The sequence below is a fragment of the Papio anubis genome, chromosome 7, assembly GCF_008728515.1.
Source record: "Papio anubis isolate 15944 chromosome 7, Panubis1.0, whole genome shotgun sequence".
NCBI classification, from domain to species: domain Eukaryota; kingdom Metazoa; phylum Chordata; class Mammalia; order Primates; family Cercopithecidae; genus Papio; species Papio anubis.
In genome coordinates, this window is record NC_044982.1 from 107900178 (window position 1) to 107928049 (window position 27872).

Below are 27872 nucleotides of genomic sequence, written 5' to 3' on the forward strand. Positions count from 1 at the left end.
ATACCCTTATTACCACAACCCCAAAGATAACACTTCGTAACCATATATACGTACACATACTTCCCCCGTTTATGTAGCTTAATTTACCTAAAGCAAGACACTGAAAATGCCTAGACGGGTTTGTATAAGCAGACAGGTTTGGTCCTACCTCATTCTCCAGCTATAGAAAGCAAACTTGCTATGGACCAAAAAAGAAAAAAACAAACAAAAAACAAAAAACACCAATCCTGGAACCTACCAATGCAGGAATTAGTCACAGGACCCTTATCAAAAAAGCAAGCAGAATGAACTCTTTTCCCATGGTCAGTCTGCAGAGATGCCCACTCACTGTCCCCACTTTGGAGAAAAGGAGTCTGGCCAGGCAGCAGAGAAGCCTCCATCAGGTGCCTGTGGCCTTTCTCTCTCCCGCTGCCTTCCTTTCCTCCACCTCCTTCCACACCCCATTACCAAGGATGAGATTAGGCTGAAAAGTCAGAAATCTCAGGACTAAATGATCCCCATGCTGCAGAGCCAGGTCAAGCAATATCCCTCTGCCCTCCCTGGCCTTCTGAAGCTGCTTCCTTCTGTACCTAACTGTGTGACATGGTGACACAGAGATTCCTACCAACACAATCCTGGCTTCTGCTCCGGCCCCTTACCCCAGCACCACTTTCAAATATGAAGTTACATCCTAGCAACCAAGACCCTCCCCATTCAGGTCAGAGAGACCAGCCTCCTCCCTCTGGTAACAGCCACCTGGACAGAGTAGTTGCCTGATAGACATTCACTCACCTGGTGCCCACCTACCTCCCTATGCACAGTCCCCCAGGGCTGCCGCCTCCCTTGCTCCTCTCTCCAGCTGCCCAGCAGGGATTGCAGCACCACTTATTCTCGGACAGCCTGTGGCCCAGGCCTGGGTCAGAGCCGGCAAGGATTGAGAAATGGACGCTCAGTTCTCAGATGGAGGCCAGCCTTTGAGTCAGATCCCAGGCTCCGATAGTTGAGATGCTGTGAGTAGGACACAATATTCACCACCTGCTCTGGACAGATGACTCAGGACAAATGTGTCCCACCTGGCATGGATTTGCTCGAAGACTCCCGATCTGAGCCATCTGACTGCTCCACGTGAAAAGGCTTGATCCAAAAAGGGGGACAGCCAGTGCTGAGAAGCTCAGCCTCGGAACAAGGTCCACCATCTGCTGGGCTGGCCGGCAACACCCAGGAGGCAAACCCAGTGCAGAGCCACAGAACCATAGTGAAGTTCCTTGGTCCAGCCCCGCTGCCCCTGCCTTCTTTGGACAACACAGAAATGACTAGGAGAGCAGAAAGATAGCAAACATGACTCGGTGCCTACAATGTGCCTGGCACACTGCTAGGAGCTTTCCATAAACCTCATCACATGCTGGGAGCTGTGGCACATGCCTATAATCCCAGCTACTCAGGAGGCTGAGGCAGAAGGATCGGTTGAGCCGGGAGGTTCAAGACCAGCCTGGGCAAACCATAGCGAGAACCCATCTCAAATTATATAAAAATTTAATAAAAAGAGAAAAAAAAAAGTCACATACAATCCTGCCATCAATCTGGTAAATCTATCACCTACTTTACAGACAAAGCCACTGCACAAACGTTCATTAAACACCTACTGTGTGCCATGCAATTTCCCCAAGGTCACATAGTTAGCAAGTTAGCAAGCCAAAATCCACCTGTCTCCAAAGCCCAGGCATTTTCCATAGCATCTCATTTCCTGGCTGTGCCACCCTTTCCCAAAAGCAACAGACTGGCTCTCAGAAGCTTACGTAAATCAGTGGTCCTCAAGCCAGCTGCATCAGCAGCATCTGCTAGAAATGCAAGCTCTCAGGCCCTGGCCTAGACCTCCTGAAGCAGCACCTCTGGACATGGAGCCCAGCACTCTGTTTTCACAAAGCCTCCAGGTGATTTTGAAGCGTGCTCAAGTGTGACAGCCCATGACCTAATGTATACAGAGCATGTTGAAAATTGCAGCATAAAAGAATGGGGCACTTTTGTGTGTGTCCTGTTGGCATTACTGTCATGAGACTAGAGTGCCTTTCCCCCACGCAGGCCCTTGGAGAATCTAATCGTAGGGTGGCATTTAACCCATCTGCCCCCCAAAGAGCATCCCACACATCTCTCCTAAGCTCAGTCTCTGTGAGCCGTGTGTATGTGCCAGCCTGAGGTTTTTGTATGGACCTCTCTTCTGAAGAATGGAATGTTTCCCAATGCTCAGCACCAAATGTTTCAGGGCTTCCTGGGGGGCTTTAATGAGGGTGTAGGTGCAACCTGTAGGAAGCCCTTGAAATTCCATGCAAGGCTGCGAAGATCTAGCCACTGCTGCTGGAGAACCCAGGCCCACGGTCGCAAGGGAAGCATGGGAGGAGGGAGTACTTTATCTGGGGATAAAGCTGCCTTTGTCAGCAGGCACAGGGGACATTGTAGGACTCAGTCTGGAGTGCAGTGAAGAAATTTCTAAATTGCAAGGAGTTAGCGCCTCTGTCAGTGTCGCCTGCTCAGCTCACACCCACAATCTCTCTCACAATGGCCCGGGTGTGGTGGGGCCAGGACAGACATCGGGTCCCACTTCCATCTTGCTCTGGCAGAGAGGCTGAGGAGCAATTTAGCACCCCAGGGCTACGGAGGCTGGCCTTGACCTTCTTGGATCCTGAGGCCTGGGAGGGCCCCATAGCCTCCCTCCTCCACTAAATCTAAGTTCTCTCTTGTCATCGGTACCTGAATCCAGTTCCTGCCTCTCCCTCTTTTTTCAGAAGATCTGTTCTTTCTCACTCTCAGAAGGTAATTATTCCAAAGTGTAGCTGAGACTTGGCCCTGATTTTTCCTAATACAGGGTGGCTTGTGCTTCAAGGTAGAAATTTTATCACCCCTGTCCCCTTCAGGACATTCTGCAGAAGAAGAAGAGTCTCCACCCTGCCCAGCGCTCCACAGTCCAGCTCACTGCAAGCCAGAAGAGAAAGGGAGGAAGACGCAGCTGAGAGAGCCCTGCCCTGGATAGAACCAGGAAGTTCAAGCACCACTTCAAGCTCAACCAAGAGCTTCCTATGCAATCTTGGTAATTCGCAGCCTTAGTTTGCTACGATCAAAAGTAGATGAAATTAATTTTCCACCAGAAGAAATAAGAAGCTTCTACTGCACAGTGTTACTGAGAGAATGAGGCAATAGAGGAGGAAGCATGCTGTCAACAGCTAACCAAGCAGAAGCCTGCTCACCTTGTTGGCCCTTCCAGCCCACGGAGCTGAGAAATCTGTTCAACAAGTAATTCTGATGCTTGCTAAAGTTTCATAACCAATAACGTGCATTTCCTTCTAATTCTCCTCTTTTTTAATTACAAAATTTTATTTCCAAAAGCAAATTTTTAATTATGTAAATTTTTAATTCCAGAAATTTTAATTACTAAATTAAAATTACAAATTTTAAAAAATTAATTTAAAATTTTTTTATTTTAAAAAATTAAAATTACAAGTTTAAATTTAATTTTAAAAATTAAAATTATAAATATTTTTAGTTTCAAAATTTTAATTATAAATGTAATATATATTTGTTGTGGCAGGTAAAAACATTCAGAAGGCAAAAAGAAAGTGTATCCTTACAACGACATAACAGGGTCATCTCCTATTCTGTTCAAACAATGGCAAAATAAAGAGCTTAGAATCAGAGCAATAAGCCCCAGCTTCTGTACTAAGCGGCTCTGTCAACTGCAAGTCCTTTTACCTTGCTGAGTCTCAGTTTCCATGTCCACAAAATGGAAACAATAACTCAACAATCTGACAGGGTTCCTCAGAGGTCTGAGCAAGGAGCTGTCTCGCAGTCTATAAAATGCCTTGGGAATTCTTTATGCCGTACACTTTCGGTCATGCGAACTGTATTATCATGATGCAGAATATAATTTAACAATTTTAACTAGTAACGTAACATCACGACATGATGATAATAAATTCTCTTCGCATTTAGCACTTTCAACTTAGAAAGACGGTTGAGGCTAAAACTTGACGATTTTATTGTATGTCCCCACTTACGGATGCAAACACTGAGACTCAGAGAAGTTACATGTCCAAAAAGTGCGCATCCAAGGCTATGCAGTCAGAAGCCATTGGTCCCTTGATTCCCGCTCCCGGGGTCTCTTCTCCTCTTTCCCTGGCCCACAGCAACATATAGATTTAAACCAAAGGTTTTAACTTCATACAAAAACTCTAGCTGACTTTCATCTAGGCCATGCTGCCATCTTTCTGGCCTTTTTTTCTTTCAAACTGTCCATTGGGCTTGCATCCTTTCAAAGTAATATTCCATCACTAAGGTGCTATACAACTAAAACAAGCAACTGAAGCCAGCCCACAGGCAAATATACTACACACGTGCCAACAACTCCCAAATTCACTTCTCCAGCCTTGGACTTCTCCTTGAATTCTGACTCTTTTTTCCTACCACTTGCTTAACATCTTCAGCTGGGGTTTAACTTGCATTTCAAAAGTAACACTGCCTGGCTCTTATTCAGTGAGGCAAAAAAGAAAAGAAAAGAAAAAGAAACACTGCCAAATACTACTCTTGATTTCCCCCTAATAAAATGTTTCTTCCCTAAACTTCCACATTTTGGTAGTTGTCACTAGCATCCATCAATTTCCCAAGCCAAAATCCTCAGTATCAAGGTGGGAAGAACATAGACTCTGAAGCCAAAATTCCTGGGTTCATCTCGCAGGTCTGTCCCTGCCCAAATGCATGATCATAAGCAAGCAAAGAGGCACATCTCTGTGGACTGTTTTTGTCATCTATAGGATGACTAGTGCACTAACATCTACCTCACAAGGTTTGTTTAGGACTAAATGTGGTAATACTTGTGAGGTTCTTAGAATAGTTCCTGCCAGAATAAGCCCTCTGTGAGCTTTTATTCATCTTGATCCCTCTGTCTCTCTGACCTTCCGCATCACATCCAATTTATCAGTGATTCTCGTTGGCTCTCTCCCCAGAAGCTATCCCACTTTCTTTCTGCTTCTCTCCATCTTCACTGCTGCCACCCTCCTCTTACCAGTGCCTCTTGCCTGATTATGGCTTTCACCTTCTAACTGGGATTCTGGTTCCTACTTAGACCTTCATAATCCATTTTTCACATAATAGCAGGTAGGTTTTTTGAAAATATAAATTGGATCATGACATTCGCCAGCAAAAAATTTGCAAGGGCTTTGAATTACTTTTAAAAACTGTTTTTTGTTGGTTTGTTTGTTTGTTTGTTTTTGAGACAGCATCTTGCTCTATGGCCCAGGCTGCAGTGTAGTGGTAAGATCATAGCTAACTGCAGCCTTAAACTCCTGGCTCAAGCAATCCTCCAGCCTCAGCCTCCCGAGTAGCTAGGATAACAAGCACATGCCACCATATTTGACTATTTTTTTTTTTTCCTGTAGAGACATGGTCTCTCTATGTTGCCCAGACAAGTCTCGAACTCCTGGCCTCAAGCAATCCTCCTTCCTTGGCCTCCCAAAGTGCTGGGATTATAGGCATGAGCCACTGCACCCAACCACTTTTTAAAAAATTTAATAAACTTTACTGTTCTAAGCAGTTTTAGATTTACAGAAACATTGCACAGAAAGTACAGAACTCCCAAATACTGATCTCCCTCTCCATACACACAATTTCCCATACTATTAACATTTTGCATTGGTGTGGTACATTTTTACAATTGATAAACCAATACTGATACATGATTATTAGCTAAAGTTCATGGCTTACATGACGGTTCACCCATTGTGTTGTGCAGTTCTATGTTCTGACAAGTGTATAGCGTTATGGATCTACCACTGTAGTATCATACAGAGGGATGTATTTACTGCCCTGAAAATGCTCTGTGCTCCACCCCTTCCAAAGGTTTTGCATTGTTTTTCAAAAAAATACCCAAATTCCTTACAATGTCCCAAAGGAGCTACATGATCTCACCCTTGTTTATCTCCCAAACTTCAGCTTCCACCTCTGCCTCTCCTACTCGCTGCATCCCAAAGTCACCCTGGCCTTCTGGCTCTTTCTTGAATAAGCCATGCCCATGTCACCCTAAGGTTTCTGCCTTAGTTGTTTTCTCTTACAGGAAAGTTCCACTTCCAGATCTTCATATGGCTGGCTCTTCCGACTCCACATCCTAAGTGGGATCTTTCTTGTCCACTCCTAAACCAGGCACTCACTGTTACCTCTCCTTATTGTATATTCTTCATAGAACTTGCCAGCATTTGAAGCTGTCTTGTTAGTCTGCTTGGGTACCTGCATACCATCCATCCACCCCATCTAGGTCCCACACAGGGACCTCATCAGCCTGTTGTTCACTGTGGGGTCCCCAGCACTAGAGCATGCCTGGCCCATAAAGGGTTGATAAACATTTACTGAGTGAATCAATGCACAAATGAATGAATAAATAAATGACCAATGCCACATAATGAGTTTCTACATTTGGTTGTAGTTTCAAGTTTACAAAGAGCTCTTCCAGACATTTCCTTTGCGTAATTTATGTGATTAGGCCCAGGTTTAAATGGAACTTAAAAAACATATTCACAGTATCTCTCTTAGCTCCTAGAAGCCACAGAGTAGGAAACAGAATGTTCTCTCCAAGGGAAGAGAGTTTAGTTCCAAGAGCATTCATGACTCTCTGGACATGACAAGAGGAATCACTTGGTTTAATTCATGACTCTAAAACAAAGAAAAAGTACTTAGAGATATAGAACCTCAGCTGATTAATAACAGCAACAACAAGCATCTGCACAGCACTTGCTGTGGGCCAATGTAGAGGCTGAGGCAACTCCATTTTGGGTGCTAATCCCCCATGTTGGCTTCTGATTAACTCCAGTTCCAGGAAAGTCTCGTAAGATTTCTAGTCTATCTACTGTTCCTTATATAAGAACATGTACTTATCCTGCCCTTAGGTCAAAACAATCTCAATGTTATTGTACTTACCATAAATCCTGACCTTGAGCAATCTCCCTACCCATTCCTTCTGAAGCACTGTGCCCTTCTCCTATGATATATAAACCCTGGGTCTGGGGTGTAATGGTGGGGATTCACCATCTTGTCTCGCCATCCTAGACACAGACATGGCTTCTGGTCATAAGTCCCTATTCAACATTTCTTTCTAAGAAACTGGATTTTTCAGCTTCTTTCTTTGGTCCCTCAACTTCCTCAGCCTTTCGGGGTAGATTTGCCTAGGCCTGCTCACCATGGAACATCTAGACACAAGGCTGAGGAGTATCCACACGGTATCTAGCTCCACAATTCACTTGGAGGGTTGGTACCATAATGATTTCCCCTTTTTCTTTTTTTTTCTTTTTTTTTATTATTATTATTTTTTAATTTATTTATTATTATTATACTTTAAGTTCTAGGGTACATGTGCATAACGTGCAGGTTTGTTACATATGTATACTTGTGCCATGTTGGTGTGCTGCACCCATCAACTCGTCAGCACCCATCAACTCGTCAGCACCCATCAACTCGTCATTTACATCAGGTATAACTCCCAATGCAATCCCTCCCTCCTCCCCGCTCCCCGTGATAGGCCCCAATGTGTGATGTTCCCCTTCCCAAGTCCAAGTGATCTCATTGTTCCGTTCCCACCTATGAGTGAGAACATGCGGTGTTTGGTTTTGTGTTCTTGTGATAGTTTGCTAAGAATGATGGTTTCCAGCTGCATCCATGTCCTTACAAAGGACACAAACTCATCCTTTTTTATGGCTGCATAGTATTCCATGGTGTATATGTGCCACATTTTCTTAATCCAGTCTGTCACTGATGGACATTTGGGTTGATTCCAAGTCTTTGCTATTGTGAATAGTGCCGCAATAAACATACATGTGCATGTGTCTTTATAGCAGCATAATTTATAATCCTTTGGGTATGGAGAAAATTTTTGCAATCTACTCATCTGACAAAGGGCTAATCAGGCAACCTACAGAATGGGAGAACATTTTTGCAATCTACTCATCTGACAAAGGGCTAATATCCAGAACCTACAAAGATTTCCCCTTTTTCTTATGAGAAAAGGAGGAAGAGACATCACAGGGAGTAAAACAACTCAAAGCCCAAAGCACAGAGCCAGGAGGTTAACCCAGGATTATCTGACAACAAAATCCAGTCACTTCTCGTCCTTGTAACAAAAGCTGAGTAAGTGAACACTGCCGTGCTGAGCATCTAGAGCTCCCTACCCATCCCCTTCAGCCCCATCACATGGCTGGGCTTAGAAAGGGTTAAACGCCACGGCAGGAGGGAGTGGTCAGTGCCTGCGTGGTGCTATTTTTAAGGCCAAGATTAGGATGGTTTGCACAGCACCACCTGGCAATGAGAAAAGGCCAGGTATTAATGAACGACACACCCAGGGGGAGAAGGGGGAGAATGTTTCCACTCAGCAAGACTTTGGCAGGAACCGTGTGTTCAGTTTGGGGTCTTGCCTTTTACAAGGGTGTGGAGGTAGTTGAGTCCCTCGTCTTTTCTGGCTGTCACAGAATGTCCGAGATGCCCTGGCCCACGTGGCTTCAGACGGGACAAGGGTGGAGTTCGAGGTGGATGGTGCCGGGCTGTGCAAAGCAGTTATTTGTCCCACGCTTTCAGTCTTTCTGCCCACACAAGTATCTGAGGAACGCCGCTTCCTGCCTTGCATCAGAAAGCAACATTTTTAAAGATTAAGAAATCCCTACTTTCTTCTCTTAATTTGTTGTTGTCATGACATGACTGACTCAATAAGTAAAAATTTTAAATCCCTGCCCAAGGACACAGGCTTGTCTCCCCCACGCTTGAAGTTCCTCCAGATGCTTCGTGTGTCCTTCCACCTCCACATGTCAGCACACTCTGTCCGTTCTAAGCAAGGGCCTCAACAAGCCCTGCCTCCAGCGAACTCTCATATGTTTTTCAAGGTTTGGCTCAGAATCACCTCCTCCAGGAAGACTTCCCTGACACCCCCTCCCAACTCACACATTAAATCAGGAGTTGCCTTGACTGGACACAGTGGATCAGACCTGTAATCCAAAGAGTTATCTTTGGGAGGCTGAGGCAGGAGAATCACTTGAGACCAGGAGTTCAAGACCAGCCTGGGCAAGACCCTGTCTCCACAGCAAGACCCTGTCTCTACAAAAATAAAAATGAAAAATTAGCTTGGTATGGGCCAGGTGCAGTGGCTCATGCTTGTAATCCCAGCACTTTAGGAGGCCAAGGCAGGTGGATCATATGAGGTCAGGAGTTGGAGACCAACTGGTCAACATGGAGAAACCCTGTCTGTACTAAAAATACAAATATTAGCCGGGCATGATGGCGGGTGCCTGTAATCCCAGCTTCTCGGGAAGCTGAGGCAGGAGAATTGCTTGAACCCGGAAGGTGGAGACTGCAGTGAGCCGAGATCGCGCCACTGCATTCCAGCCTGGGTGATGGAGTGAGACTCCGTCTCAAAAAAAAAAAAAAAAAAAAAAAAATAGCTTGGCATGGTGCATGTGCCTGTAGTCCCAGCTACTTAGGAGGCTGAGGCAAGAGGATTGCTTAAGCCCAGGCTTAAGCCAGGAGGTCAAGGCTGCAGTGAGCCTTGATCACACCACTGCACTCCTTGTTTCAATGAATAAGAAATAAATAAGGAACTGCCCTTTGATTTGTCCTCTCAAAGCACTCCATGCTAAGCTCTCTCATCTGTGTGTCTGCCTTATCCAGTAAGAGAATAAAGCCTTGCTGCCAGGGGCTGTGCCATATCTTTCTTTGTAGCCCTGGTATTGAGCATAGTAGCTGACACAAACTGGATGCTAAGTAGCTGTGAGAGGAAGGGATGAGAAGAGGAAGAGAAAGAAGGAAAAAAGGCAGGGAGGAAGAAGGGCGGAGGAAGAAGGGCAAAGGAGGACGGAGAGAGGGATTCTTTGTGATCAGATGTATAGACACAGAGACAATATAGACACATCAACACATGGATCTAACCTGTTACAGGCACATGTATGCATGTGCACACCCTAGTCACAAGAGGCAGGGTTTGCATTGAAAAGAGCACTGGTCCAGGAGTCCAGCAGCCTGAGTTCCTATCCCCTGGGCTACTGCTGACTAGTGTGTGACCTGAGGGAAGCCAGTCCTCTTTCTGAGCATCAGCTTCCTCATCTGTAAAATGGGTTATTATAAGACTTATATAGAATTATCTCACTGCCTGAAATACAGTGGACGTTCAACAAATACCAGCTCTGCCTTCCCTCAGCTCCATCCCGCCTGCAGTGCCCCACACACCCTCTGAAATGGGAAGAAAAGAGCAGCAGTGTGCAAGAGCCAGAAATGCCTGTGTCTATACCCTCCCCTTTTCCGCCTCATAACATCATAGCGATTCAGACGGTTGAAAGCACATCCGCCCGACACTACCTGCAATCTATTTTGTGCTGTTTTTATATTCATCTTGCCAGCGAAAGGCACATGCATTGCCTCCAATGCTGTTCTAGTCTGGACTGCAGCAGGAAATATGAGGACAACTCTAATGGGAACAGCTTGGCACCCATCACCGGGCCTTAGCGTCCATGGGGGCTCAGGTGAGGCCCTCAGGATAGACAAGGACATACAAAGCTTCAATACAGTGCTCACCACCCATGGGGCCCCTGCTCCATCTCCTCTGCCCTGACCTGTTTCTAACCTCACTGTCAGAACCTAAAACTGCAACCCTAATCCCAAGCTCAGAGATAGCCAGGACCACTCTCTGTACCTTGTTGCCCTTTAGCCCAGAATAACCCATGGCTTGGTGCTGCTTTCTTGTCCCAGAACCCCCAGCCAACGTCTGCACTTGAACTCATCATGAGGTCTGCTCACCACAGTTGGGGGCCTTTACAGGCAAGGGTTTTGCACCCATGGTCAAAGGAGGACAAAGCAAGTGTCATACTTTATTTAATCAGGTCTTGAAAGTTAGCAACAAGTTGTGTTTTATCAGCAAAAATTGAAAGCAACTGAGAAGGGCACAAGAGAGCTTTATGGGGTGATGATGATGGTAATTTTTTGGGTGGGGGTGGACAAAGTCTCACTGTCACTCAGGCTGGAATGCAGAGTGATACAATCATAGCTCACTACAGACTCAACCTCCCAGACTCAAGCGACCCTCCTGCCTCGGCCTTCCAAGTACCTGGGATTACAGGTGTGCACCGTCACACCCAGCTAATTTTTAATTTTTGTAGAGACGGGGTCTTGCTATGTTGCACAGACTGGTCTTGAACTCCTGGGCATCAGCCATCCCCCATCTCAGCCTACGAAAGTGTTGGGATTGCAGATGTGAGCCACTGCACCCAGCCTGCGATGATAACATTTTATGCCTTGCTAGGGGTGTGCTTTACACTGGGGATATACACTTTTCACAGTGAACTGAATGGTGCACTTAGGATACATACATTTCACTGTATGTAAATCTTACCTGAAAGAACAACAGTAAACAAATATTGAAAGTTAGATGTATGATGAAGTCAAGTTCCACCCTGGAAGATTCCCCTGTGTAAGTAAGTGCATACACATAGTCTACCTCCAAAGGGAGACCGCCTGTATCCTCATCCTACTTTCTGCTAGAGAAGAAGCCAGCGGGGGCTACTTTGGGCCCTTAGGTACTCTTTATTTAATCCCCAACTTATTTGGAAATGCGTTCAAAAAATAAGACGGATAGCCAGGCATGGTGGCTCACTCTTGTAATCCCAGCACTTTAGGATGCTGAGGCAGGGAGGATCACTTGGGGACAGGAGTTCGAGGCCAGCCTGGGCAACATGATAAGCCTTCATGTCTATATTTAAAAAAGAAAACAATGAGGAAAAAAAAGACAGACGCATGGATGGACAGAGGGATGGAGAGATGGATAGATGTGACAAAGCAAATATAGTAAAATCTTATTTGTAGAACCTAGATAATGGACATAGGTATGTTGACAACAATTCTTTCCTCTTTTCCATATGTTTGAAAATATTTGTGATGATATTTTGGAAAACATAAAATTGAAAGCAAGCCAAGATGTCCATAATGTGGGGAATGGTTAAATAAATTACTGCACAGGCATCTGATCTGATTTTCTGAAGTTGGTAAGACTGGTGGTTCAGATAACTTTGTCGGAACTGAGAAGTTATCCACAACCCAACGGCGAGTGGAAGCATCAGCATGTGAGCAGTATGGATATGCAGAAGGCTCACTGTGCTTTTTCAGCTGCATACTGCTTGCTAAGAGTACAGGCATTAGAATGTAATAGACTCGCCTGCATTCAAATCTGTCCTGCCACTCATCACCTGGTTGAACTCCCTGTGTCTCATTTTGGTTCACCTGTGAAGTAAAGACAGCAGCATGTATCCCACAGCACTGTAGGTAAGGTCAAATGAGTCAGTGCTCATGAAGGATGGTCCTAAATCAATGCCTAATGCTGAAAGCACTCAGGAAGAGGGAGCTGCTGCTATTACTGAGGGTTTCCAGGGTTCAGGGCAAGGCCCCTCGTAATGACGGATGCACACTCAGGGATTGGCTGCCAGATCCAGATGTGGGGAACAGAGACAACTGGCTGATACACAGGCAGAACCTTGCCCCACCAGCAAAAAGCTCTTATTCCCTTAGCTAACAGGTCACCATAATTTTTTTAAGATGCTGCAAGAAAAACAGACTGGATGGATGTACCCTTATAAAACTCAGTGTCTAGGTTAAGCTGGTAAGATTTGAAACACGTTTCTTTTCCCATCCCTATTCTACAGTTCGCCTGTTTGCTTCTCCATCCCTGCCCCAGCATAACTCCCACACGCCCTTCAGAAAGCAACTCAAATAGCACCTCCTCAGGGAAGCCCCACACTGATCTGCCAGACTAGGCCAGTTCCCCTGGTACAGCCTCCCATAGAACTTAACCCTCTTTGCCGTTATATTTATGTGCATACAGTTGTTTATTTAATGTGTCCCATTAGATCCCCAGAGCCCAGCACAGTGCTTGAAGCATAGAATATTCTAAATAAATTTGTTGGAAATAAATTCCAGGCTGGGCATAGTGGCCCACCAGCCTGAGCAACATAGGAAGACTCCATCTCTACAAAAATAAAATAAAATTTAGCCAGGCATAGTGGCACACTCCTGTAGTCTCAGCTACTAAGGAGGCTGAGGTGGGAGAACTCCTTGAACCCAGGAGGTTGAGGCCATAGTGAGCCATGATCACGCCACTGCACTCTAGCCTGGGTGACAGATGAGATCCTGTCTCAAAAAAAGAAAGGGAAAAGAAAAGAAAAAAAGCAATGAAAATGAATTCCAAGTGTTTGGGAAAGTGATTTCACTCTTTGTATATTGAAAAGTAAATAGGAAATTAGGAGGAGACAGAGAGTAATAAAACTACATCCAAGTTTGTCCTGGGCAACATTACATAGCTTTTAACTATCAAAGACATATGGCAGTGTCTCATGTGGTTTTACTTTTTTTTTGGGGGGAGAAATGTTGTGGGAGTGTGGGGGAAGGTGTGCAGCAGAATCCTCCTCAAACCCTATGCCCCACCCTCCAGCCCTACGCAGAGCCTCCCTCTGCTTCCCACAGGCCCAGCTCCTCCTTGCTGACAGCTGGCCAAGTCCCAAGGATCCCCAGGTATCTCGATTCATATTTCCCAGCAGGAGTCAAGGCACCTACGGTGGAGACCACAGGACCCAACTATTATTAAGGACACATCCAACCACCATGGCCACATGCTCAGAATCTGCATATGTGAAATAGCAGAGCTGGAGTGTTGTTAGGGGCCATCTCTAGTCCAACACCCTTCCATCCACTTTATAGACGGGGACACTGAGTCCCAGATATGGAAAGGGGCTTATCCAAAGTCACACTGCTATGCAAGGATTTAACTGGACAGGTGTCCCTGCAAGTGAATGCCCAATCTTCTAACAGCCTAACTCAGAGAAAAGAAGGGACTGTATCAAATGTATTGAGTAGATGATGGGGCATCGCCCAGATAAGCTCCTCAACCCTGGACCGAGGCGTTCATTCCCACAGCTGACATAGGGTTGTCTGTGACAACTCACAACTGAGTCCCTCTCCAGAAACTACCTTCAGCCAAAGACAGCTGCCTCGCCCAAGGTTATGCCTGGGTTCCAGGGGCAGCCCACAAGCAATGACTGGTCACTGCAGGGATACAAAACCCTACAGGATCCCCTGGATCTGCTGAGGCCGGTGTTGCAACTGCATCACAGCCCAACTTCTCCATCTGTCTGATTCTGCCTCCCTCACCCCACACTGGTGTTGTTCCCAGAGCACACACCAATGAACTTCGTATGTGCAAATCTCTGTCTCACCATCTGTTACCAGGGAAACGCAACCAAAGGCGGTGCAGCCAGGGTAGGAAGTGGTAAGACCTCCCTGTGAATCAGAGTGAATAAAATGGTTTCACCAAACACTGAGCACCTAGTAAACACCAGGTCAAGTCCCAGCCTCAAAGATCCCCAGTGGAAGTAAATGCATCCATGTCGTCTGCCTCCAAAGGGAGACCACCTGAATGCTCACCCCACTTTCTGCTACACAAAGAGCCAGGGCTACTTTGGGCCCTCAAGTACTCTTTTCTTCATCCTCAAGCCTGTATATCTATGATGGTTGCTGTTTCAGAACAGGGGAGCAGCCTGCTTAGGAGAGCTGACATGTCCTCTGAATATGTACATGCCATTTGGGTCATTTCACATACTTTATCTTAGTTATTGTTTCTGCCTTCCTGTGAGGCAAGAATTTATGACCACCGTTTTGCAAAGGAGGAAAGTGAGCCTTTGAAAACCTTTTCCCAGATAAAGGAGCCTGTTACCTTCAGAGCCAAGATTCCATCCCAGGTGGCCACGCCCCATGGCCCAGGTTCTTATTCCCTATACCCCACTGCCTTTCTTCAGACTTCAGCAGATGCCTTAATGCAGCCTAAGCAAGTGGATGCCAGGGTTCTAGCCATGTCTTTCTGGAGCTAGAAAAGTCAGAATATGCCTTTGACTTGCTTACTTCTCCTTTTTAAGGAAAACTCTTAGGCCAAAGTTGCAATGGACCTGAAGTTTCGCCAGTGTTAACTTTAAAAGTTGGGCAGAAGGGTTAAAACGTTTTGCTCTGATGCCTGTTTATGTTTCCAGAGCAAAGGAAGAAGATCGTAATAAGAAATGCTCTCATCTATTGGGCTGTACCTGCAGGAAGGTAGGGGGTCTGGATGGAGGCCCCTCCCAGTTCTCAGATCTTCTCCAGAGACCTGCGCTCCGTTCACTTCTCCCGGAGCTGAGCAGCTCCCTCTTCCGCTCCGCTTCTGCTGAAACTGGAGTGGAGCTGGTGGGGACCCTGACAGCTACAGCGTTTTAGACACTGATGCCTCTGCCCCATGAAGAGGAAGCCAGGGCACACGGAAAGCCACTGCCCTGGCCAGGGTTCACTCTCATCCCTGGGGGGTCCTGCAATTGCCCTTCCTGAACTCTCTGCCAAGCACATGGTGAGCATTCAGCCAGCCTCTGCAAAGACAGGCATTGTGTCCTACTGCAGCACACATGTGTGCCCCCATACACTTACATGTGTGCACACACACCACTGACACACTCACTCATATACTACACAGTGTGGCCAAAACCATGCTTCCACTCCCCTGGGAGGTCGTCAAGAAGGGTCCACCCCTGCATTCCAACCTCCCCTGAGTTCCCTGGGATAGGAGAAGCAGCTCCACTCACCGTTCTGCCTTCTCGGGAAGACTCTCTTCTGCAAACTCATCACACAGGGTTTGAAGCAGGGAGAGAGAGTTGTCAAAAGTTCCTCCAAACCAGGATCAGGGGTCCATGGGAGGGTCGATGGCAGCTTCTCGACTGGGAGTATTTGAATATGAGTTAAAACTACAAAGTAACTCCTCGTTACAACTGTTTTTTTCCTCAGCAGGGAGGGAGAAAAAAAAAATCCCTTTCCCTCTGCCAGAAAATCTTTAACGTTTCACAACGGTCGTTTCCAACTCCTGCCCTCCTTGAGAAGCAAATGTGTATAAAGGCAATGTTATTTCACTGAATCAAGCCCTCAGATCATAAGCCTTTTCCTGTACCACAAACAGAAATGTAAAACCTCAAACTTTCCTTTGGACTTGGAGTCTGTTGTGAGAGGGCAGAACACAACCCTTTCTGAGGTCTAATGTATGGAAAATGTGCCGCACTGTTTAGATCATCGCAAGCACTTGAATCTCTGCCCCCCTCTTCTACTGTTTTTTTTTTTTTTTTTTTTTTTAATGAGTTCTGGTGTGTTTATGTAATTGCATGGGACAAACACAACACCTAAAATCCTTGCCCAAAGTTGAAGTGATTCATTTTCTCCTTCACACACACCACACACAAACACAGTGCCTGTTTAATCCAAGTGAAAACGCCTTTCATAAAATCTGCAAAGAGCTTGGGCAGAGAGACCCATGGTGAATGCAGCCTGTGTCCCGAGAAGGGCAACTGGGCTCGGGGGAAGGCGGAGACAGACTTTAATCAACACAAACAGAAGGCGCTCTGACTCCTGCCATGCCAGGACAAAAAAGGGATAAATGAAAAAGAGATTTGGGCTCTGGGTAATGGTGCTGTAAAATGTTTTCAGCCTACTCTATCCAATTTCCTCTGCTTGCCTTCTCATACCAGGACATTTTATTTTTGGACTTGGACAAGATGTACTATTATTTAAAATGACCAATTTGACCGCTGGGTTAAATAAATCCTTGGATCACTGTTGGAAAGACCAAAAGAATATACAGTGAGTGGGCAAACAGAACTGAAAACTGAGAAAGTAATATCCACCCCTCTAGTGGAAGAGTGTGATGATTTTCTGGACATAGCAATGCGAGACTGAATGCAAGGGAAAGCCTGCTCTGTTTGATAGAGAGAGAAAAACTTACCAGGAAAGCAAGTGAGACAGATCCTGGTCTAGTCCCTGAGTTATCTGTCACCAGCCAAGGGCCCCAGGTGTTTTTGGGATGGACCCCCTGCCGTGGTGCCTCTGCTACCACTCAGGGCTCCAAAGAATCGTGGCCACTGGCATCACCATCACTCTGCTCAATCCACTGCTGAGACACTGTGACTTTCCTATTCCCTCCGCACCCCTCACCCCCATGCAAACATGCTTTAGATAATCATTTCTCAAGGCAGTGCTACAGGTTGCCAGAGAAACTCTGCTATCAGCACCTGGAGTCAGAACAGCTCCCTGAGAGCCATCATCACCCCTGGGTGAAGGTGGAGACCCCACACTGGCACTTCGTGGCCCTTCCTTACTCTGATTATTGAATGAACTGCCCAGGCTCTGAAACTGCAGGATGCTGCAGCTGTGCCAGGAGCACTGTGAGGGCCAGAAACTGGCCTTGCATGTTAGTGGTACCCAACGGCAGCAACAACAGGCAATAGGCTAGATAAATTCTGGGAATACTCTGCAGATATTAAGATGATGTGAGGCCGGCCACCATGGCTCACGTCTGTAATCTCCGCACTTTGGGAGGCCGAGGTGGGTGGATCACCTGAGGTTAGGAGTTCAAGACCAGCCTGGCCAACATGGCGAAACCCCGTTTCTACTAAATATACATAAATTAGCTTGGTGTGGTGGCGTGTGCCTGTAATCCCAGTAGCGTGGGAGGCTGAAGCAGAAGAATTGCTTGAATCTGGGAGGTGGACATTGCAGTGAGCCGAGATCACGCCACTGCACTCCAGCCTGGGTGACAAAGTGAGACTCTGTCTCAAAAAAAAAAAAAGAAAAACAAGAAAATAAATTAAGATGATGTGATAAAATAAGATGTATTGCCATAGAAAGATGTGTGCATTGTATTATTAAGTGAATAAAACCACTTATAAAAAACATGATGTACATATGATCCACATACATGAAACAAGATCAGATCTGGAGAATAAAATTGAGGTTTTTTTTTTTTATTTTCACCATGAGCTTTTCAATATTCCTTTGGGCTTTTCACTTTCAATTCATACCATCTATACAATTATTTAAAAAAAAATAAGTTAAAGCATTGGCTTTAGAATTCTTAAATAGACTTTGTTAAATCAGTAGCAAAGACTATAATATTGAAAACCATGGCTCATAATGATATGAATCAAGTCTTTGACAAAAGTATGATGGACAGAAAAATGGCTTCTCCAGAGATGTCCACATCCTGAACCAGGGAACCTGTGAATATGTTATGTTACATGGCAAGGGGGGATTAAGATTGCAGATGGAATTAATCTTGCTAATTGGCTGACTTCAAAACAAAAGAATCATCCTGGATGATCCAGGCTGGCCTAGAGTACTTGTAAGTATCCGTAAAAGTGGAAGGATGAACTTGGGTCAGTGGCTCACGCCTGTAATCCTCGCACTTTGAAAGGCCAAGGCAGGCAGATCGCCTGAGGTCAGAAGTTCAAGACCAGCCTGACAAACATGGTGAAACCCCATCTCTACTAAAAACACAAAACTTAGCCAGGCATGATGGCATGGACCTATAATCCCAGCTACTGGGGAGGCTGAGGCAGGAGAATCTCTTGAACCCGGGAAGCAGAGGTTGCAGTGAGCTGGGATCACACCATTGCACTACAGCCTAGGCAACAAGCATGAAACTTCGTCTCAAAAAAAAAAAAAAAAAAGTGGAAGGATCAGAGAACCAGATGCTTCAGCAGCCAATATAGTGAGCATGGTCCTGGACAAAGGAGAGACTGACAGGCGACATCTGTAGTGAATTCCAGCAGAGAGGCAACTGTGAGTTGTGTGCACCTTCCAAACACAACAACCCAGCAGGGAAAATCCTGAATTGAGTGAGTTGTTGCCCAGAGGAGACTGTGTTTTATATTAACAGTGGAGGGAGGTAGAAGAGGAGGTCAGAAGCAGAGTAAGACTTGAAGATGCTCTTCTGCTGGCTTTAAAGATGCAGGAAGGGGCCATAAGCCAAGGGAATGCAGGTGGCCTCCAGAGGCTGAAAAAGCAAGGAAATGGATTCTCCCTTCCAGTCTCCAGAAAGAAGTGTAATCCTGCTGTCACTTGATTTTAGCCCAGGAAGACCCATGTTGGGCTTCTGACCTCCAGAACTATAAGCTAATAACTTTGCCTTGTTTAAGCCACTAAACTTGTGTGGCTTATCCAGATAAATACATTTGGATTTGTTTTTATTTTGTTTGTTTCTTTGATGCCAACTTGGCTTTGACTACAAAGAGAAAAGCCTGGAGGACGCAAAGCACAAAATTTATGTCATAAACCATGAACCTGGGAAGAACATGAGATGTTATCTGAGCAGCTTTTTTCTTATCCAAAAGCAGATAAAAGTCTGCCCAGCTGAAGGGAGGGTGACGTTCAAAGGCCACAGGTTGGAGCCTGAGAGGGCCTCTGCCCACTCTGCTCCTTTCCAAGGTCCGCACCAAGAGACAGGGGCCGTCCACACTGGAGAAAAGAGCTCAGAGACCTGTATCCCACTCCCTGCCTGAGATTCTGGGAGAAAAGAGCCTCTTCGAGTGTGAGTCTACACAGGGTAGAAATATTCACCTGGGATACTTAGACAAAGATTCTGGGACACTCTCCTGAGTCTTCCGTTGGGGGTGGGAGTATAGCTGAAAGTTTCCTGTGCCTAGAAGAGGTACCCAGGATTGTCCTGATGTGCCAGCTGCCCCAGGGAGCTCTTGACAGTCAGACGCAGAGGAAGCAGGATGACCTTCATGGATCAGAGAACCAGATGTCTCTGCAGCCCATGTGGTGAGGATGGGACCTCCCTGGACAAAGGAGAGGCTGACAGGTGACATCCTCAGTGAATTCCAGCAGAGAGGCAACCGCGAGTTGTGTGCACCTTCCAAATACCACCATGCTACACAGCAGCCCAGCAGGGAAAATCCTGAATTGAGTGAATAGTTACCCAGAGGAGACTGTGTTTTAACTTAAGAGTGACTAAATTTACTTTGAATTGACAAAATTAACTTTCCATCACCCACAACAATGGAGATTTAAGAGTCAACATTCAATCACTTAGAAATAAATAAGGTTGCATGTTTGTACATAATTTTTTTTTGTTGTTAATAGCTTATTGACTATATGCCAATGTTTGAACAAAGATTATCTCAGGCTAGTGGGATTATTTACTTTTTCTGTATTTGCTAATTTATTTTCTGCCAAAAGAAACATGTTTGTTTCTTGGCAAAAAGGGAGGAAATAGGGCCAGGTATGGTGGCTCATGCCTGTAGTCCCAGCAATTTGGGAGGTGAAGGTGGGAGAATTGCTTGAGCCCTGGGGTTCGAGACCAGTCTGGGCAATATAGCAAAACCCCATCTCTTAAAATATATACATATAAAATATATATATATATATAATATATATAACATGTAAATAAGCATATATTTATATATAAATATACATAATATATAAAATATATCACATAAATATATATAATATATAAAATACATAATGTGTATATATATTTAAAAAGAGTGGGGAGGGGATATATATTTGTATAAAAATATGGGAAGCCCTAGTCTTTGGGAGGCCAGAACTACGCATACATGAAGAGATTGTATTCTCAGTGAGGAGATCTTTGTTTTGTTCACTGATTTATCCCAAGTGCCTAGAACGATGCCTGGCACATAGTAGATGCTCAAGAAATATTTGTTGAATGACATCCTCAACTAATTCACATGCCTCTAAGACAACCTAGATGTCTAGTTTCCAGCGTTGATGACAAGCTTCTATCTTATTCTGTATGTTCCTAGGGACTTTGGTGGGAAGATCAGGCGGCTACATTGGGAATCACTAGCCAGACGCCATGTCTTTTGAAGTTAACATTTCCAAGCTTGCAGCGGTGTTGAAATTAAGCTAGAGCTGTGAACCCGTTGCTTTTGGCCTCTTGGCTAAGGAATCTTATGCACGTGTGTCTCCGATGAAAGGTCTTTGACACTGACTTCTGAGTTTCTACCCCCAGCCCCAGGAAGAGGCCCCAAAGCACCAGGCTTCTTTGCACAACTCCTTCCTCTCTAGACTATGTCCCTCAACCTGGAAGAATCGGTGGGGGTCAAACGGCACCATCCCAATTATAACCACAAATTAGAAAAACTGGAAAGCTGGAATGAGCGTTGGGTGGTTGGGGAGAAACCACTTTTGGGGAGGTCTTCTCTCTATTTCCTTCATTCTTTCTATGTGACCTCTTACCATACATAAACCCAAATCCTTGCCATCCTTCCCCTGCATAAAAGGAGCTGAGGGAGCAGCTTTGTGTTACACCAAGCGTCTACAACAACGAATGAAAGGTCCTGCCTCTTACCAGTTAAACCACCTTGGGAAAGACATAACTTCAGCCACACATACACATTCCAGTTTCTGTTCCCCTCTTGGCCTTTGACTGTGCCTCCATTAGCAGCACCCCTTACTGGCCCCTAGCACTGAGAGTTTGTTGGTGTTCCCCACACACTCCACAGTCCCTTGGACTGTTCTCCCTTCAAATGATCGGGTCCCCTTCCTCAGCTACTCCTTGTGGCCCCCAGCCCCTCAGGGCTATGGACACAGATGCTTCCAGTTGCTACTGGGTCCTCCCCAGCCCTGAGCTGATTGTGACGGGGCTGCCAAGATGTTGGGGGGCTCAGAGAGTTTGTCAGGCGAGGCCCACAGTGACCCGCACTGCTGTGGGCACAGGATCTACTGTGCCTGGAATGAGCCCTGAGTCTTCCCAGGTCTCATGTATTGACCTGGTCTGCCTAGCCTGCCTCCCACTGCTGTTGCCTGGCCTGTGCCTTCCCTGGTGGGCCTGAACCCACCCTATACCCTGCCTCTCAGCTGTATGTTCCCTCTTGTTTAGTGGCCTCTAACGTAGAGACTGGCCTGTATAGTCAGCCCCTATTTCATTCTCCCAAAGCCACAAGCTACTGCCCCTACCAGATTCAGCACAGGCCACTTCTGTGGGGCAGACAGCCCAAATCCAGTCCAACTGCACCACTCCCTGTTATATAATGGATTCATAGTGTTCCCGAGGGGTCAGACCTACAGCAGCCCCGGGACCAGTTCCCACAGCTGACTTCCTCCCATTTCCCATTGCCTGGACCTCTGAGTTCCCAGCTGATGCTGTCAAATCACATTTAACACTTAAGGAGCTGAGCCAGTGCCTGCCAGCATCATCCCAAGATCACAGACCTGTAAAACTTGGCTTTTTCATTCTCCATCGAGGCCTTGTGTAGCAAATGGCCTGCAACATCTTCCAGGCCCTGTCATCAGAAGAGCCAGCATTATCTCTCAAACCCTTGGCCACGTCCCACACATTCCCATGGAGAGCTGCCACACTGCATGGAATGACATGTGACAACTTACATGACAGTGACCCCATGGGAGATGGAGCTGGCTCAGAAAATGCCAGTAAACTATTTTTCAGTCTAATGTGTAATCATTAACCCCAATGCCTTCAACTCCACAGATGGTAAGTTCACCTAAAAATCAATGTTCTTATTCAACTAGCTCATTAGTTTTAAAATGTTCACTGCCTTCATCATTTATTTTTGCATTCAGAACATTATAGAGACAGGCCATTATACCAATTTATGGATTTTTAAACAGTTTATTATTTTTCAACATTCACGTGAAGGACAAATTGAGCTTCATTCAACATTCAAAGAAGGGCAAAAGCACAGACTGGTTTTTCTAACCTGGGAGATCTGGAAATCCCAAATCTCAGAAAAAAGTCCTGAAATTTCATCCAGTCATCTGTAATAGTGCTAGAAACCACAAAACCTGCTTAACTATTAACCGCCTAACGATGATGATCAATACTCGTACGCCTCACACATTACAAAGAACTGCTCTATCGCCATGACATTGTTTAATCCTCAGAGTTTCCCCATTGCATGGACGTGGAAATATAGGCCCACAGAGGTTGGGAGACTTCCTTGGGGTCACAGATTTAAGAAATGATGGAAGTAGGACTTATGCCCAATATTCTTATGCTAGGACCAGAAAACTACCAATTACAGATTCTCAACCAAGAACTAAGTAGATGCATCAGTGGAAAGGACCTATCTCACCTGTGCCCAGAAGGAAAGGCAATAATCTTTGGTATCCACTCCAAGCCTTGAGTGATCATAGTCATGGAACCATGAAAATCAGAGCTGGAAGAACTTAGGGATGAGTTGATCCATGTGATCTGCAAACTTTGAAGAGGACCAGATCTCTTTTTACAAATAACATCTCACATGAGACACCAATGACTAAAACAGATAAATGTGAAGTTGTTCTGGTTGAAAACAAGGTGGCAAGTCTGCTGCCCTGCCCCCAGCCTCCTCTCCTCAGCAGCCCCCTGGAGCTCTGCTGAGCACATTAGGAAAACCCTTGTCCTAAACCAGCCCACTCATCATACACACCGGGACACTGAGGCCTAGAGGGAAGAATGATGTGCGCAAGGACTAAGAATCTCAGAAACAGCGAGAGTCATACAGGCCACCAATGCCAATCGCTCTGCCACCAGCACGCCCATCTCAACCATCCACGGCGATGGCTGATGAATGAAGAACTCACTTCATCGTCCTGCTGTGACCAGTTTGCTGCATACTAAGACTAGAAAGAGACCCTCTGCTCAAAGTCTCCTTTATTCCCACCGAAACAAGCGAGTGGCAGACATTTCAGCAAATTACAGATAGAATTAAACTTGCTTTATCGAAGATTTTCATGCACTTTGTACTTTTTTTTTTTTTTTTTGAGGCCAGTCTTGCTGTGTCGCCCAGGCTGCTGGAGTGCAGTGGCGATCCGGCTCACTGGGCGCTCCGCCTCCCGGGTTCACGCCATTCTCCACCTCCCAGCCTCCGGTAGCTGGGATTTCACGGCGCCAGCCACCGCGCCCGGTAGTTTTTGTATTTTTAGTAGAGGCGGTTTCCACCATGTTGACCAGGATGGTCTCTCGATCTCCTGACCTCGTGATCCACCGGCGCAGGCTCCCAAAGTGCTGGGATTACAGGCTTGAGCCACGGCTGCCTTTTTTTTTTTTTTTTTGTCTTGAGACAGAGTCTTGCTCTGTCGCCCAGGCTGGAGTGCAGTGGCGTGATCTCGGCTCACTGCAAGCTTCACCTCCCAGGTTCAAGCAATTCTCTGCCTCAGCCCCCTAAGCAGCTGGGACTACAGGCACCCGCCACCACGCCCGGTTAATTTTTTTGTATTTTTAGTAGAGGCGGGGTTTCACCGTGTTAGCCAGGATGGTCTCCATCTCCTGACCTCGTGATCCACCTGCCTCGGCCTCCCAAAGTGCTGGGATTACAGGTGTGAGCCACTGCACCGGGCCCACTTTGTACTTTTGAAAGCATATTCATAAATACCCAATCTCATCTTATATTTTTAATGTATCAGAAAATATTTTCTGTACACTCAAAGCATAAAGTCTCTGTTTATTCTTTTATTCTAGAAGCCTTTTATTGTTTTAATGAAAAAGTTTTATATGTGTGTGTATGTATTTTACATTGTACATATATACTCACATATATACTTATTTATCATTAATTATTCATGGCCAATACACAAAATTCCGCAAATACTATGTTGACTATAAATGTTCCCCAAGAGCAACCTAGAAGCAAGTATAATTCACAGGAGAGAAACTCACCATAGTATCTGTCATCAGGAAGCTAGTTCAATGCACCAAGGACTTCCTTCGCACCTGCACTGAGCCAGGTACCCACTGAGCTATGGGAGACCAGAATGGGTAAGCCATGTTCCTGCCCTCCAGCAACACTCTCATCTATCCTCACAGGACTGACTCAAGCCCTTGCTCTTTTTCTCCAGCTTCTTCCCAAATCAAGACTGACCACTGGTAGACTAAACCCAGTGACTCCCAGACTTCAGGGCCTATGGCTCTCCTTTCTGGACTATATCTTATCTTTTCTCTCTAGGGATGAAGTGTGCTTATTCTGCTCTAGTAGTCCCCTTCAATTTAATATATCAGCCACCAGCTGCCCTAAGTTCTATATGATAGTATGATACTCTAGACTGGGCCTGAACAGTGAGAGATAAAGAGATCATATGAATAATTGTAATGAACAGCAATGATAATGGTGATGGTGGGGATGATGGTGATGACAATGACAGTGGTGGCTATACTAGTAATGATGATAATGAGAGTGGTGGTGGTGACAATGATAATGATGATTGTGATGATGATAATGATGGTGAAGATGATGTTGATAAGAATGGTAGTGGTAATCATGATGATGACGGTGGTGGTGGTGATGATGGTGTCATGATGATAGTGATCATAGTGATGGTAGTAGTAGTGATGATGGCAATGATGGTGGTGGTGGTTATGACGATGGTGATCATGGTAGTGGTGAAAATAGTGATGATGGTGGTGGTGGTGGTTATGATGATGAGGATGATAGTGATGATGGTGTGGTGGTGGTTGTTGGTGGTGTTTATGATGGTGATGATGGTGGTGGTGGTGGTGGTGGTGTTGGTGGTGGTGGTGGTTATGATGGTGATGACGGTGATGGTAGTGATGGCAGCTACCATTTCCTGAGCATTTACTCTGTGCCAGGCATTGTGCTAATCACTTCACCTGTATTACCTCTCTGAATTAAGGCATATTGTGGTCAGCATCACATTGTAGAATGCCATCTAAGTTTGGTTATCTCCTCCAAACTAGACAACAGCAGGGAAGAAACTGACAAATATCAATTGATACTTATGGCCACTATCTGGCTGACTGAGTGACTATGGAGACTCATCTGGATTGTCTGTTGTAGTAAAGGAAAAAAGTAAAGTGACTCCAATACCAGCCCATATAGGGACCCAAGAAGCAATAGGGGACCCAGAGAGTAACAAATGGCACCCAGGAATGACTTAGAACCAGAACTAACATGAAAGTCCTGGGTTAAGCCCTGGGGCATTATATCTTTGCTCCTCCTTGATGTGGAGATAAGCAAGTAATAAGTACATCATTTGGAAGATGGTAAGTAAGTTCTGCTCTTCCTACCTTAAGTCAGTTTCGTCTTGCAGAAATTACGGAGTTGTACTAGCTAGGAAAACCTGGAGGAGGCAGAGGCTTGGCTGGAATGCTGAGTATTCCAGTTCATGCTGCCGCAGATTGCTAAGCCAGGGGGGACAAAGGACTGTTGTCTGAATTCCACCTCTCCAAGGGAAACTGAATGTGTTTGGATGGATGTCAACCAGAAAAAGGCCAATGGTTCACCCAAGGCCGGGTCTACTCACTGAGGCAGTTTAAAGAGCAGAGAGTTAGCACAAAAGGCCAGAGCTGTGTTCTCAAGGAAGGCCCCAGAGTCAAGTTGCAAAGATCAGATCTCAGCCCTATGTCCAAAAGTGGTGACTGCAGAACTAAGAACACAGTGTGGGGGTAGACTGGATAACTTAAAGTCCAGGCGTGAGCTCAAGGGAGAGAAGACCTCCAACAATGAGAACACAGACTAGACCTCATAGAGGGGATGACATTAGGCTTAGCCTCAGAGGTATTTCCAGTCCCCCCAGGATGCCTTCTCAACTCCTTCCAGGTCATCCCACCCTTTTCTCTTCCTTTACATTCACCACAGAGCCAGAAGAAATCAGTAGTGAGGCTGTCAAGTTCTGGAGGCTCCCCCAGATCAGCCCCACTGTAAGCTTGGAACTCACTTGGGTTAGTGACTCTATGTTTCCACCATCTGCAGTGGACACACCACCACTGTAGGCTTGAAGCTTATATGGGCTGCTGGCTCCATGCCTGCAACAACTGCAGTGGACACAACACCACTGTTGGCTTAGAACTCACTCGGGTTGCTATCTCCATGCCTGCACCATCTGCTGTGGACACAGTGGACATAGCACCACTGTAGGCTTGGAGCTCACTTGTATTGCTGTCTCCACGTCTGCACAATACACAGTGGACACAGCCCCACTGCAGGCTAGGAGCTCCTACTCAGGTTGCTCTCTCTGTGTCTCCACCATTTCTGCTCTAACAGCTCCACTGTTTCTCTAGAGGCATTTTTCCACCTTTCCTCCTCCTTCCACTGTTCCTTCTTCCTCTGCCCCTGAAATTAGCCTGTTCCTGTCCTTGCCCTTTTCAAGAATCTCATTTGCAGCTGACACCCATCCTGCACAGCTAAGGAATCAAGGGAAAGGCTCACCTAGAGCCCTGTGACTGAGCTCTCCTCCTTGGAGCCTCCTGTTGTCATCTTGCTGTTTTGACCAGTGCTATTACTTTCCATCAGCCATCCTCCTCCCACCCTGGTCCCTGAAAGGCCTGAGCCCAGATGCTTTGCCTCCAGCGTATTGACCATTCACTCACACAAGTGAAACTTCCTACTCACCTAATAGCTTGAGAAGTTGTTCTAGCCCCCAATCACACTGTTAGATGGTCATAGAACATGCTGCCTGCATCTTTCCTCTTTCCATGAGACCACACTGGTAACAATTGTCACAAAATCAAAGCTTAGAAGGCCAAAGTAGGCAGATTGTTTGAGTTCAGGAGTTCAAGATCAGCCTGGGCAACATAGTGAGATCCCCATCTCTGAAAAAAATATTAACTGGGCATGGTAACATGCACCAGTAGTCCCAGCTACTCTGGAGACTGAGGTGGGAGGATTACTTGAGCCCTGGAGGTCGAAGCTGTAGTGAGCTGTGATTGTGCCACTGCAATCCAGCCTAGGTGACAGAGTGAGCCCCATCTCAAAAAATAAGAAGAAAGAAAGAAAAATCAAGGCTCAGATGCCATCTATGTTGTCCTCATTTCTCTGACGCATTAGATTTCAATTCTGTAACCAAAAAGAACAACCTTCATTTCTTCCCAAGATGCATGCAGTAGTCAGCAAAGAGCAACTGAATGGCTGCTGGGCTTCTGTCCTCAAAACCTCTCTATTGGAGACTGATGGAGGGGACAGAAACAAGTACATTACAGTGAGGTGGTTTGGGGGATAAAGCTCAGCCCTGGGAGATGTGGGAGCACAGAGGAAGGCACAGACCCTGCTGAGTTAGGTCAGATAAACGCTGGATAGACG

At 45.9% G+C, this 27872-nt stretch overlaps 1 protein-coding gene across 8 annotated transcripts in view; it reads right to left on the reverse strand.

The window, feature by feature from the left end:
* IL16 (interleukin 16) overlaps window positions 1-15925 on the reverse strand; it is a 130070-nt gene extending 114145 nt beyond the window's left edge. For 4 of the 8 annotated variants that reach the window (XR_004185082.1, XM_009210767.4, XM_003901301.5 and 1 more), the window contains exon 1: window positions 15633-15925. Coding sequence is in view for 3 of the 8 variants with exons in the window: in XM_009210767.4 (XP_009209031.2) it covers window positions 15633-15672 (40 nt within the window). In the remaining 5 variants the exon portion in view is untranslated. Of the gene's footprint in view, window positions 1-771; window positions 1042-15632 lie in introns of those variants that run through there. The other 4 variants (XM_009210772.4, XM_009210769.4, XM_009210768.4 and 1 more) reach the window with 3 other exon arrangements.
* Window positions 15926-27872: the final 11947 nt, after the last annotated feature.